This window comes from Aphelocoma coerulescens, unplaced genomic scaffold (assembly GCF_041296385.1).
Source record: "Aphelocoma coerulescens isolate FSJ_1873_10779 unplaced genomic scaffold, UR_Acoe_1.0 HiC_scaffold_39, whole genome shotgun sequence".
NCBI lineage: Eukaryota > Metazoa > Chordata > Aves > Passeriformes > Corvidae > Aphelocoma > Aphelocoma coerulescens.
The window spans coordinates 2,318,388-2,332,527 of NW_027183733.1; the positions used below are offsets into that span (position 1 = coordinate 2,318,388).

At 52.1% G+C, this 14,140-nt stretch overlaps 1 protein-coding gene across 1 annotated transcript in view; it reads right to left on the minus strand.

Moving 5' to 3' along the window:
• Positions 1-14,140, minus strand: part of LOC138101669 (centrosome-associated protein CEP250-like) — a 57,909-nt gene that overhangs the window by 24,215 nt on the left and 19,554 nt on the right. Inside the window, exons 14-16 of the mRNA XM_068999443.1 lie at positions 13,817-13,971; positions 12,546-12,884; positions 11,985-12,140 (exon numbers count right to left, since the gene is read on the minus strand). Of these exons, the coding sequence (XP_068855544.1) occupies positions 11,985-12,140; positions 12,546-12,884; positions 13,817-13,971 (650 nt within the window). The remainder of the gene's footprint in view (positions 1-11,984; positions 12,141-12,545; positions 12,885-13,816; positions 13,972-14,140) is intronic.

Below are 14,140 nucleotides of genomic sequence, written 5' to 3' on the forward strand. Positions count from 1 at the left end.
TCGAGTCTCTGCTTCCAGAACAGCAGCTTTGGGCTCCTTGAGCACAGCTGCAAAGGAGCAGGACAGCTCCCGGTGAAGGTCTGAGCTCCTGGCTGGTCCTTGCACAGCTCTCAGTGTAGTTCTGCCAGTGCTGTTGGTCTCAGGCCAGCTGTGACTGCAGCAAGGACACCTGAAAGAGGCAGAAAGCCCAGCTCAGACAAGCCCACGTGGGCAGGAGCATCCGCAGCCCCACGGTACCGGCTGTGGGGGCAGACACAGCCTCCAACTCCAGCCCTCACCAACACTCTGCCCTTGGGGAAGGGGAAAGGAACAGGCTCCCACACTGCCCCTGAACGGAGCTCAGATGATCAACAAGTCCAGTTCATGGCTGGCAAACCCTTCCCTCATACAACCCTCAGCCACCACAGGTCGGGGAGAGAGAGTTCCGACAGGATTTAGGAACCCAGCTCTGATTCCCAAAGCACGCATTCGGGCCACTGACCCCTTTCTCCACGGGCTGTGCCTCAGCACGAGGGCCTCAGCTCCCCTGAGCTCCTGGAGGACTCTCCTACTTGAGCTGCTGGACAGCCAGCCCCGGCAGGAGGGGAATTTGGTGCTTGTGTTATAGCAGGTTGGCTTTCCCGGGCTGGTTACCTATATATCGATAATTAGTTGATGAATTGTTAAATAAAGTGCCTAATTAATGTACTATGAATTTAAATAGTTATAAGCTAATGAGTTAAGTGCGCGTGTGTACAGGAAGCAATGCATGGGTATAACCATTAGAGGCAGGTACAACAGGAACCTGATGGACTTTATAGAAGGATCCTTTTAGAACCATTACCCCATGAGACGATATCAGTACCCAAGACCCTGACTGGAAAAGGAGCTGACCAATAGAATGGATCCAATTAGAAATGATTGGTCAAGGATGCACCATGTTAAAAGGCAATCAGAACACCGGAAAGTGGCCAATCAGTGAGATTGAAAGCGCACCAGTCCTGGAGGTGACAAGAGACAATAAAAACTGACCAAGTGCTCTGTACCAGGTTCTCTGGTGGAAACTTGTGGTCCAAGGGAGTACTCGATGTGTCACATTGTTCATTTTTCTGGCTTGTAGTGTAGGGTCTGAGCTTATCTTGGATCCTCGTTCTCAGTTGCTAATTAATAAACAAGTTAGCCTGCCAAAAGGTTTCCCACCTCGTTTATAACACCTGGGGTTTTTTGATGCCTTCTTGAAGCATTTTAGCACCCGAAGCCCCTTTCACACCGCCCCATTTTTTAATTATATGTTAAGTATAGCTTTAACTTCTTTATTCATATTTATTATGCTTCTACTTAATCTCACTTAATCCCGAGGGATTCTTAAAGGGGTTTTGGGGGTTTTCTTGGTTTTGCCACGTTTTTGTGCACAGTCCGCCTTTTCAACCCTCCATTCTTTAAATGTAACAAATATAGCCTTAAATTTTTCTATACTTATACAAATTTATTCCATTTTTGTCAGTTTTGTTAAGTTTTGAAAAGGTTTTGAGGCTTTGTTGGGTCATTTCCGGTACCCACCCAGCCAATGACTGAGGGGAGTTGGGCTGAGGCGGGAACAGCTCTCGCCCCGCCCCCTGTCCCGCCCAGCCAATGACTGAGGGGAGTTGGGCTGAGGCGGGAACAGCTCTCGCCCCGCCCCCTGTCCCGCCCAGCCAATGACTGAGGGGAGTTGGGCTGAGGCGGGAACAGCTCTCGCCCCGCCCCCTGTCCCGCCCAGCCAATGACTGAGGGGAGTTGGGCTGAGGCGGGAACAGCTCTCGCCCCGCCCCCTGTCCCGCCCAGCCAATGACTGAGGGCGCTTTTCCCCGCCCGCCGGTTGGGCGGGAGCCGCTCCCCACTTGTCAGTCAATGAGGGGGGTCCGGCTGAGGCTGGAACTTCCCCCTCTCCCCCTCCCCGGCCGATCACTCCCGCCCCTCCCTGCCTCGCTGCCACTGGCCCCTTGTGACTCTGAATTTTCCCCACCTGCCCCAGTCTGGACTGGTTTATACTGCTTTATACTCCCCCCTCCCCAGGCAGAGGAGCTCCTGTGCCCCCCACCCCGCAGTGGGTAAAATTCACCTCACTAGAAGTTCGTGTCCACAAAGGAGACCGAGGAGTCCTGTAAAATTGCCTTGATTTGGAGAAAGGGAGAAAGTCCGTCAGGTGTGTGTCCAACGGGGTCTCTCCCAATTAGTTGGAGCAAGTAGCCTTCTTTTCTCCTCATTTCCTGGCCGCATTTTCTCCTCCTTCCCTTTCCCTGTTGGCTGCGGTACTTGGAAGGTACTTGGGACTTCCCGATCCACCTATCCGTGTCCCCCCTTAGTATGTGCCCCCTGTAAAACACACGATCCATGAGCATTACAATTAGCTAAATCAAATGATCTATTTTAGTAAGCTTTACTAATTGGCACGGACTGCTGCTCAGCCAAAGTCATGCTGAAGTCCTGAACTTTGGGAAGAAGAACAAAGACTTTATAGGATTATGAATATTAATATCTTTGCCTAGGGTGGATTAAAAGCTAATTAGAGCCCCCCAAACTCCCATCTCACCTCCCACAGACTCCCAGAATGTCTCCAGAGCCACCCCAAACCCCCCTGTTAGCCCCTAGAAACGCCCAAGGGACCCCCCCTGTTGGAAAACCAACCAGTTTAAAACCACTTTTTTTATATAACTTTAGCCAGGTTTCTTCACCTTTGCCCCGGAGAAGGGAACTGAAGCTTCTTTCCAGGGCATTGTTTCTCTAGGTGAGGCCTGAGATGGGCTTAGCATTTCAACAGACTGGGAGTAGCCCCAAAGAGATGAAGGCCATCGACGGAACATCAACAGAACATCAGCGGCCATCTATGAACATCTACCCCAGACTCTGCCTCTGGCAGAGTTGGAGACATCTCCTCCAGAAAAGACTGATAAGAAAATCAAGGAATGAAGATCTAATTAACATCAGAAGAGAAGAAATCTGGATTCCATAGGAGAGCAATTGCTAAGAACTACACTCACTTGGGACCAATGAACACTGACCCAATTTGTTTCTATGACTTTTGACTGTATAAAAGATCTGGAAAATCTAGTAGAAGCCATGTGTCATGGAATGATTCTCTCTGCACACCTGGGCTATGTGTGGATGAGATGATTTCTGGGGTACATCCTGGCCAGAACAATATCCTGGCCAGAATAAAGTAATGCCTTGACTCTCTAACATTAAAAATGTTGTGTGAGGGCTTTGTTTTTCCCACAGTTTTGGTGACACCCCCAGGCCACACATCCAAGGACGTGTTCTCCTTCCACCCGGGGGGGGGGGGGGGGGGGGGTAGGGGGGGAGGCTCTGTGGGAGTCTTGGTGTTCTGGGGTCCCATCTAGCGTTCGGGGGGGTTCCCCTGATTTTGGGGTTTCCTCTGATTTCATGCTCCCCCAGTTACATTTTCCTCCCATGTGGGGGAGCTCGGGGGTCCCAGCTTCTTTGGCAGGGGCGTCACCCTGATATTGGGGTCTTACAGCATGATTTTGGGGTGTCCCCCAATTTTAAAGCCCCCTGATTTTGGGGTCCCCCACAGGACATGTTCTCCTTGCATCTGAGGGGGTGGGCAGGTCTTGGGGATCTCCCATCTTGGGAGGTCTGGGGGATCTGGGGGTCCCATCTACTCTTGTGGGGTGTTACAAACAACTTATTGAGAGTTGGCTTTTGCCATATGTTTATGGGTTATGAATTACATTATGAGTTATAATATTAAATATTATGATATTTTCCTTGGGAAATATTAAGACAATGGTATATGTTAAAATGTTTAATGTTGTTAAAATAGTCTGGTTGTAAAGTTGTTTTTTTATAAGGGCTGCATGAGTTTGTGTGCTGTAATGTCAGTTCTGTAAGTGGGACACGCTGTTGCGAGCCAAACTTCGAAGACACAGCCATAAATGTGTGATAAATACATACTATAATATTGGCTTTCCGCAAATGTTAAAATGGATGCTATATGTATAATGTTAAAGTATTTAAATAACAATGTTAAAGTATTTAATGTTAAAGTATCGTTGTTATAAAGATACAGTTTTGCAACAATAACTAATGCCTTTATTTCTGCCATTAACTAAACTTAGACATAACAGTGAAATAGCTGATACAGTTATGCTTGCGATAATTGAACTGTCTGCTTGGTTGGATAACATCCAATGAACGGATGATGAAGACCCCTGCTACTGACATGCCAGCTATCGGCAACTGCCGTCTGCAGAAACCATCGACCAAAGCCCACCCTGGAGGTGATAATAAAAACTGACTGAAACCACAGCCAGGAAATGCGCGTGCTCTAAAAAGGCAGATCCAAGGAGGAGCCATGCTAAACAGTTCCTGGAACATGTAAACTAGTTTGGGGGGGAAGTTTGAATTGGCATGATTGATTATGAATATGCATTAGGCTGATGCAATAGGACAGGTGTGTAAAGGGTGTCTCCGCAATAGCAGGTGCGCTCTTGGCTGAGTGCCAAAGCACCCAGCGCCGTGACTTTTGCTTTATTGTCTTTGTCCCCTATTGTCCTTTATTAAACTTTTAAATCCTAACAGCAGAGTGAACCTCGTTTTTCACAAAAGGAGTGGGATTCCATCCAACGAGGACCCCGACGAGCACAGCAACAGAACTGCGCCGGCTCCTAAAAGAGTGACGTGGGGTGAGACTATGCAAAACTGTACATCAGTGTGCATAAGGCTGATGCAGCCACAGGGGTATAAAAGGTAGCACCACCATTTTGTGATTGAGCCTCTGGCCCCTGGCCATGCTCCCAGCACAATCCCTTTTGCTTTGCTGAATTTTATAGTTCTCAATAAAATTTTTAATAACTCATTTCCATATTGGATCTGGGTTGTTTATAACATGGGGTTTCCCCCTGATTTGGGGGTCCTGTCCCCAGGCTGCACACCCGAGGACGTTTTCTCCTGAGCTGCTCCAGTTCCCGCTGGAGGGGGGAGGGAATCTGTGGGAGTGGTTGGGGTTTAGGGGTGGGGGGGAAGCCCCCCCCTCCCCCCCCACCAGCTACTCCATGGTCTTCCACCCTCCTCCCAAACCCTCCTCGTCTACGGGGGGGCACCAGCCCTCTACTGCCACATATAGGGGGGTGCCTGGGGAGGGTACTGGGAAGGGCTGGGAGGGGATCTAGGGGGAGATATGGGAGGAGTATGTGGGATACAGAGTCCTGGGGAGTCTAGGAGGGAGATATGGTCGGGTAGAGGGTCCGGGGAGGTCTGGGGGGAGTTTTGTGGGGCCCTGGGATGGCTTGGGGGGTATGGGCCCTACACTGACAGGTTGGGGGGGTATCTGCCAAGTTCTGGGGTGTCTTAAGGGGGCTCTGGAGGGGTCTGGGAGGAAGATATGGGGGGTACAGAGTCCTGGGGGTCTTTGGTGGGGAGATAGGGGGGGCAGCAGCCTTCCACTGACAGGTACGGGGCATCCTGGGGGGGTCCTGGGAGGCTCTTGGGAGGTCCTGAGGGCGCTGGGGAGGAAGATATGGGGGGTACAGAGTCCCGGAGGTCTCTGGGTGGTCCTCAGCAGGGGGACATGAGGTGAGTTACGGGATCCTGCGACAGCTCTCGGGGTCTCTGGGGGCACTTATTGGGCTGCCCCTCACCTGCCCCACCCCTGCCCCACCCCTTGCTCATTCCTGCCGCACCCTTCCCCTCATCCTTCCCACCCTGTCTCACCCCTGCCTGGCCCCTGCCCTGCTCTGCCCCTCACCTGCCCCACCCCTGCCACGCTCTCTCGCCTGTGCAGGTTCAGTGTCCGGGTGAACTGCACCGACCTGTTCCATGTGGATCGGCACCACTGGACCCCCCCTGCAGGGTTCGGGTGTGGGGGGGTTCGGGAACCCCGGGAATGCGCCTTCCCCAGAGCCACCGGCATTGGGGACTCATGGTGGCCTGTGGTGAGATCCCCGGGACACCCCCAAATCCATAAGAACCCCCAGAAACCTGTGGCCTTTGGAGAGCAGCTGAGCTCTCCTTCGGGACTCTTAAGGCTTCTGGGTGCTTTTTCAGGGCTTTTTGGAGGCATTTTAGGACCAAAATTGCCTTTTCATCCTCCACATTCCAGAAATAATGCCATGTCCTGAATTTATTCAAATTCAGTCAATTTAGATCTATTTTAGTCACATTTATTAAAACTTTCCAATGTGGTTGAGGCATTTTGTGTCTTTTTGAGGTGTTTTAATGCCCAAATGATCTTTTAACCCTCCACTTTTGAAATACAACATAAATATCATCCTAAATTACTCATATTTATTCACATTTACTCCCATTTTCGTCCGTTTTGTTTAAATTCCTGACAAGAATGAGAAGTTGTCTTTACAAACTGTGGGCCTGCTGTAGATAAAGCCACATACTGAGAGGTAAAAGAAGCAATAATGAATCGTGCCGCAACCGGGCCAGGAGACACTTCAGAGACAGAGTCAGAGAAGCGGGTATTTGCTTTATTCGGCGCGCCGGGTGTGTGGGGATCGCTCCTCCAAACACACACACCTGGTGCTCTCTACAACACAGTATTAAGGGTTAAATTATGAATATTCATCACATTCCTTGGGACAGGTGTGGTTACACAAATTATTTCTCGGAAGTCATTAGCATATGGGCCACGCATGCGCTGTGTGTCCTGGTGGTCGCGCTGAGGAAGGCCTCTCCTCTTCCTCGGGGGTCTTTCTGATGGAGGCCAGTAGTCATCCTCGCAGTGAACTTTTTCACCTTTCTCCCTGGGCATGCGTAGTCCTTTGAGGGATGATTCAGCAATCTCTGAGATGATCCTTGTCCCCTCTATCTTGACAAGATTAGGGTGAATTCGGCTTCTCAGGCTTTGTAATGAACATCTTCTGTCTGAACTAACATTGCTGTCTCCCAATAGTTAACTTGTGCTTACATGAGGTAGTTATTGACTGCCCCTTCTTCAATAAGAGGAACCAAAAATTCCATAGGAATTCCACTAATTGACAGGGAGTGTTACTCACTCAAGACTGCCTTAAATCCCTGGACTTAGAGAAAAAGAACAGAAACACAAGGCAAAAGAAAACAGGGGGGAGGGGGGGAGAGGGAAGGGGAGAGTACACATTGGAAGGGGGTATGTTACTAGGCAATTCGGGAAGTCTGTACCTCTCAAGTACCTCAGCCAACGGGGAAAGACAGAGGGAAATGTGGCCGGGAAATTAGGATAAAAAGAAGGCTGGATCCTCCAACAATTTGAGAGACCCCACAGGAAATGACCATGATCACTCCCTTTATGTGAATAAAGTAACAGGATTTCTCTGTCTCCTTTTTGGACATAAACCTCCAGTGGTTTTGGGTTAGTTTTCCTGACATTCCGAAGGGGTTTGGGGTCTTTTCTGGGTCCTTCTGAAGCGTCCCGTCCTGTCGTGACTCCGCCCAGCCAACCCCTGAGGGGACGTTTTGCTGAGGCGGGGACGGCTGGTGCACACCCACGCCCTCCCCTCGCACAGCCAACCCCTGTGGGGAGTTTTCCCCGAGCGCGGTTTCGGCAGGAGCCGCCCCTCCCTTCTCAAGCAAATCGGTGCGGAGGGGGGACCGTGCGACGGCAGCTGAAGCGCTTGGGAGCCTCCGAAACGGCGGGCGGGCCCCACCAGGCCGCCCAATGTTCCTCCCCTCTCCCTCTCTTGCCGCCATTCCCCCCCCGCCCCAGCCCGTCCCTCACGGCCACCGCACTCTGATTGGTCGTCGCCGTGAGGCGCGCTGCGCTCCCATTGGTTCAGCCCTTCCCGAGCCACGCGCTGATTGGCGTTAGCCGCCCCTGCTGCCGCGCTTCTTCTGTTGCCAAGGGCAGCCGCGCGCTGATTGGCCGGCGGGTGAAGAAAGGGGCGGGGCAGAGCGATCAGGGCAATCCCAAGCACAGACTCGGGCTGGGCGGAGAATGGATCGAGAGTCGCCCTGTGGAGAAGGACTTGGGGGTGTTGGTGCATAAAAAGCTCAACGTGCCCCAGCCCCTTGCACTGTCACCCAGAAACCCCCAATGTCCTGGACTGACCTCACAGCGTGGGCAGCAGGGGACAGGGGGATTCTGCCCCTCTGCCCTGCTTGGGTGAGATCCCACCTGCAGAGCTGCCTCCAGCCCTGGGGTCCAGCATCAGAAGGATGTGGAGCTGCTGGAGTGAGTTCAGAGAGGCTGCAGAGATGCTCCAAGGGCTGGAGCCCCTCTGCTCCGAGCCGGGCTGGGAGAGCTGCGGGTGTTCAGCCTGGAGAAGAGAAGGCTCCGGGGAGACCTTAGAGCCATTTCCAGTGCCTAAAGGGGCTCCAGGAGAGCGGGGAGTGGGCCTGGAATGCCAGGACAAGGGGAATGGCTTTCCATTCCAGAGGGCAGGGTTAGAAGAAGTTCTTCCCTGGGAGGGTGGGGAGGCCCTGGCACAGGGTGCCCAGAGAAGCTGTGGCTGCCCCATGCCTGGAAGTGTCCAAGGCCAGGTTGGAGGGGCCTTGGAGCAACCTGGTCTGGAGGCAGATGTCCCTGCCCACGGCCAGGGGTGGCATAGGATGAGCTTTGAGGTCCCTCCATCCCAGACCAGTCGGGGATTCTATGCTGAGGAGAAACATCACGCTAGGGATGGCGAATCCAGGGAGTGCCAAGCTGCCACGGCATCATGTCCATTGGGTGGTCCCTGACAAGGCCAAAGGGCAGCTCCTGAGGAGACCAGGTCATCCAGTTGGGCCAAGACTGCAAAAGTGGGATGCCATCACTCGGTGCTGAAGGCTCACTGCCAGGTGCCCTGACCCTTGAGCAGCTGTAGAAAGCGGAGGCTTATGTGCCTTCAAGGCAGGGTAGCCTGAGCACACGGCTTCTGTCTCTCCTGCCTGTGGGTCTCCCCTGTCTGGGCAAGGGATGCAAGCTGAGCTGAGGCTGGACGTGACATCAGTGCGTGACACATCCGTCAGCCTCAGGGACCATAGAAATGGGGGCTGGCTCCAGATGCATCTTCTCCAGAAGATGCATCGCTGCCATTCACTGTGACAGACAACATGGAGAATAGAAATTTTCGGTTGCAAAATAGAGCTTAAAGACTAACTAGCAAATTAGATAAAAGAATGTAAAAGTAGACACACAGGATGCTAAACAGAGCTGAAAGCAGTGGACAAACAGATAATAAGGAACCTAAGTGGGTTTTGTGACAAAGTTATGTAACAAGAAACACCAGTGCATGCCCTAAGAGAAGTTCAAGGCAAGGTCACTTCCAATTTTGGGGGCTCTCAGCGAATACGACCACCAGAGACCCCTTTAGACAACCCTCTAAGACCATAAAAGGACTTCCAGTAAGGGGCAGAGGTGGGTAAATTAGTTCTAGGAAAGTAATGTTTATGTATTAGCCCGGAAGCACCTTGTAATGAATGTGTATGATCCTGACGGAATAAACACCCGGTGTAAAGTTTCATGACACACATCTGCTTAGAGGAGACATCATCTGCATGTAAATATTAGTCGTTAATCAACAGTAATACCGGCTCCAGGGAGGATCAGTGAGTGGTGTCACCACAGCCTGGCCACTTCCTGCACCTGATCCAGCAGTACTGAGCCCGCTGGCTCGGGCAGTTTTCCATTCACTTGGCCGCTCACTCGGTCCGTACCTCACCAGTCCGGCTGTAAGGAGACTGTGTGGCTGTTGAATGGTTTGCAGTGTCAGCAAAACCCTCCCTGGTCCCCCATTATTCACAGAGTCCATCAGGTCGGCCAGCCATGATTTCCCCCGTGGTAAATCTGTGCTGGCTCTTCCCAGTGCCCTTCCCTCGCAGTTGCTTGAAAGGGTGTCCAGGACCATTTGCTCCATCACCTTCCCAGGGATTCCAAAGGAGCTGATTAGCCTGTAGTTCTTCAGATCCTCTTCTGTGCCCATCTTTAAGACTGGTATAACACTCTTTGCTGTTCTCAGGAACCTCCTTCAATGGCCAGGCTTTTTTGAAGATGACAGACAGCTCCTGTAGCTTCCTCTGGTCCTCAGACCTGGTGGATGCCTGGCTCAAGAGCTCCCTGACTATTCTCCCCCTCCCCTACTGCTTCCACAGCAATGTCTGTTCACTCCTTCTGGATAACTTGATTCTTCTTCCACAATTTTTTCTTCCACATTCCTCCTTTCTGAGATGAGGTTGATCACAAGTTCCCCGCTCAGTTGATCTCCTGTCAGCCAGGGCTGTGATTCTGCTTTTCACCTTGCTAAGTTACCTTATTCTAAACTAGGACCTCAACCCCTGACCTTCTCATCCTCAGCCAGTTCTTGAGTGTTTCCAGGATCAAGAATTCCTCCCACTGGGAGGGTGGCCGAGCACTGGTGCAGGTGCCCAGGGAGGTGGTGGAGTCTCCATCCCTGGAGAGATTCAAAAGCCGCCTGGACACATCCTGGGCAGCCAGCTCTGGGTGGCCCTGATGGAGCAGGGGGCTGGGCAAGGTGACCTCCAGAGGTGCCTCCAGCCTCCCCCAGCCTGAGATTCTGTGACTCGGAGAAAAAACAGGTTGCAGTTTCCTAAGGACAAATGCAAAAGCTCCACATGTGGCAGGATTCTCCTGCCCTCACCAAAGTGGTTCATGTCACGTGTCTCCCATCTGCAGATTCCTCCCTGGAGTGAGGATGCCCCTCAAGGTCACTCCTTGAGGCTGACAGAAATATTTGCCCACGGTCATTGGTTTGGGTGAGAAGCATCAATCTTTAATTATTAATTGGTTTTGCTGGCTTGAATATAACTGCTTCCATGTTGCTTCAAATATAATGCACTCTACCGGAAGTTATAGTTCTCTGTACTGGGTAGTCAATAACTCTGATAAAGGTCTTTTTGTGTAGTCGTAATAAACACTTTATTTTTCTATAAATATATCCTTCATCCTATGGAACACAGTTGTATAAAGGTTCAATTACACCTATTATCCTACAATCCTACAATTACACCTGCAATCCTTTAAACATAAACTATGGACAAAATCTGAGGCTACGACTGCATGCAGCTGCACCCTGTCTCCTCTCTGACAAGCCTAGGAAGTAAGGAGGTCCTTGTGACTCAACGAGAGCATCTCCTGCCTGCTCCCTGCACAGCTCTCCAGGGGTTCCTGCCGGTCTCGGGCCAGCTGTGACTGCAGCAAGGACACCTGAAAGAGGCAGAAAGCCCAGCTCAGACAAGCCCACGTGGGCAGGAGCATCCGCAGCCCCACGGTACCGGCTGTGGGGGCAGACACAGCCTCCAACTCCAGCCCTCACCAACACTCTGCCCTTGGGGAAGGGGAAAGGAACAGGCTCCCACACTGCCCCTGAACGGAGCTCAGATGATCAACAAGTCCAGTTCATGGCTGGCAAACCCTTCCCTCATACAACCCTCAGCCACCACAGGTCTGGGAGAGAGAGTTCCGACAGGATTTAGGAACCCAGCTCTGATTCCCAAAGCACGCATTCTGGCCACTGACCCCTTTCTCCACAGGCTGTGCCTCAGCACGGGGGCTGCAGCTCCCCTGAGCTACTGGAGGACTCTTGTCTTTCAGAGGTTGATGCATTTTTCTGGTCAGACTGGGAGACAGGCAATGTAAAGTAGTCTGGGGGGAACACTCTCCTAAAAGTTCTGATTCTCCTCCCTTCATGTTCATCCTGCACCTTGGATGGGAGAAAGGGTCACAGAAACCTGTCAGCAAACATGGGGCAAAAGGACCTCTGGACATCAAGGCAAGGAGATCTCTGCTCACAGACCCTCAATTGCACCAGACAGCACTGGGGGCAAAGAACTCTCGCTGGGGGCTGTGCAGGAGAGGCCAGTGTGTGTCCGGGGACACAGGGCCAGGGAGGGAGGCAGCGGAGTGAAGGTGCCTTTGTGAAAGCCATGGGCTGCCACAACAGAGAGAACAAACAAAGGGGTGTGCCCACAGCAGGGACAGGGAGAGGCAAGGAAACAAGCAGAGGACTCCAAAGCACTGCCTGGGCACACGAGTCATGATCCAGAGGAGCCTGAGGCTCTGCAGAGGCAGTGAAAGCCCACTTTACCTCAAAAGTTCTCCTGAGCTCACGCTTCTCTGGCTTGTCTGCTGCTGCTGCTGCAACCTGGTCCCGCACACATTCCACACCCCTCCTGGAGTGCTCAGACAGCCGCTTGCCTTCTGCTCCAACAGCCTGCTGGGTGTTCAGAGAGGAGATGATTCCCTTATTTCAAACACCACAAGAGCTGTCCCTCAGAAATCTCCATCTCGGGAAGCATCCTCGAAGCTCCAGCAGTGCAGCTGCTCTTCAGCCCTCGCTACAGAACTCTGCTCACTTCAGTCCATCACTCTGCTCACCTGCTCCATTCCTTTCCACACCAAATCCAACCCACACGTGTTGCCTGCCCTTGCCTGGGCACAGGAGAAGCAATTCCCCATGCCCAGCTTTTGGCCTGGAGCTGATTTGAACAGCAGCTCCAGAGCTGCCTCAGTCGTTCCAGGCGTGCCAGCAAACAATCTGGCAGCCAATGGTCTCTGGCTGGAGCCAGGCAGACACACAAGGCTGCCTGCTGCAGCCCGGGCTGCTTTGCCCAAGCAGGCCTAGACTGACAGGGATTTAGAATCCCACCTCTTCATGGGAAACTTCATTGGAATCTTTGAGAGACGTTGCAGTGGACTGAAGATCAGTGCCAGTGCCTACCTGGGGATGACTCTTTCCCTGCAGAAAGGCTGAGTGTTTCTTCAGAGCCTCTTTGGCAATTTTACACTTGGCCAGTGGAGCACACAGGACTTGAGCATTTCCTCTGCCTTCCTTCAAAGCAGCAGCCCCATGCTCCAACTCCTCCTGTTTTCTTTCATTTTCAGCGTCCAATTGTTGCGTTGTTTCCTTTCTTGAAATTTCAAGTGTTTTCATTTCATTCTTCTTTTTCAGATCCCTCATCTGCTCCTCGTACAATTCCCGTTCACGCTGCCAAAACAGGGAGGTCACTCATTCCCTCTCTCGGTTTGCTTTTCATACCAGATCGGGACTCCTGCCACAGGCAGGCAAAGGCTGCCCCTCTCTCTCTGCCTCTCGGGATGCCTCAGACCTTTGCTGGGACCGCCCTTGACGCTGAGTCTTTCCCAGCTCACTCAGCCCATCCCAGCTCCCTTTCTGCCCTTCCCCGACCTCTTGCAGCTCCACTCGAGTGTTCCTTTGGGGAGCAGCTGCCAGAACTGCAGCCAGGATTCCAAGTCCATGCTAAGCAGGATTTAGGCAGTGCCATGAGGATGTGCTCTCCAGCAGGGAGAAAGGGAAGAGCAAACACCCCCAACATTTCATTCCCTGCAGCTGGGGTGACAGGAGTGGTTTTTGAGCTCTCCTGTGTAGAGTTTCCATGGCACCATCCCCGAGAGCCCCACTGCCCTCTCTTGGAGCAGCAATGGCCACATCAGTCTGTCATTCTCTGCTGCCACTCAGGACGAGTTCTCCCCTTGCAGGCACACGTCCTTATCTGCATCAGCACTTTGCTTTTCTCTCTTTTCTCCCCACTGGCTGCTCTCTGATGGCCAAGGCCAAACACCTTTCTATTAACAGCAAACTTGGCCTTCTCACCCCTCGTTCCAGGTCCAGGTATTTGAAATCTGGACGTGGGTTTGGACACGAGGAATTGCCCAGACCATGCAATGTCCATAGAGACAGTGTGGACATTGAGAACTAGAGGGCACAAAACTCCAGCATGGAGGAAAACCAGCAGCCTCAGCACTAACTGGCTTTGACATGACTACGACATCTTTTCCTCCTTATTCAGAAGAATGCAGTTTGAAAAGCTCAGCTGGAAAGAGGTGCTCCTTAGAACTATTAACACAAGGGCCAAACATAGCTAGGAAATGGCCCTTCATGGCATCTGCCGTTCTCACCAGCACATCCTTCCTTTCCTTCTCCAGGCTCTCCAGTTTCCTCTGCAGAGATGCCACCTCCTGACAAAGAGTCACACCCTCTTCCTTCAGGGCAATGGCCTCTTTCTCCAGGGCAGTTTCTCGAGAGGTCTTCTGGTGTTCTGCCCTCCACATCGCTGCGGCAGGAAGGAGAAGGAGAATGAGAACAGCAAAGCAAAGGCAAACTGATGTGCATCCTGCAGGGACAACAGCACTGTCTTCTTGGCCTGCCTGTGTTTGCCAGCCCCTAAGGCCACAAGGGCTTCCAAAGCTGACAGAAATGAAGGAAACTTCAAGGCAGAGAAA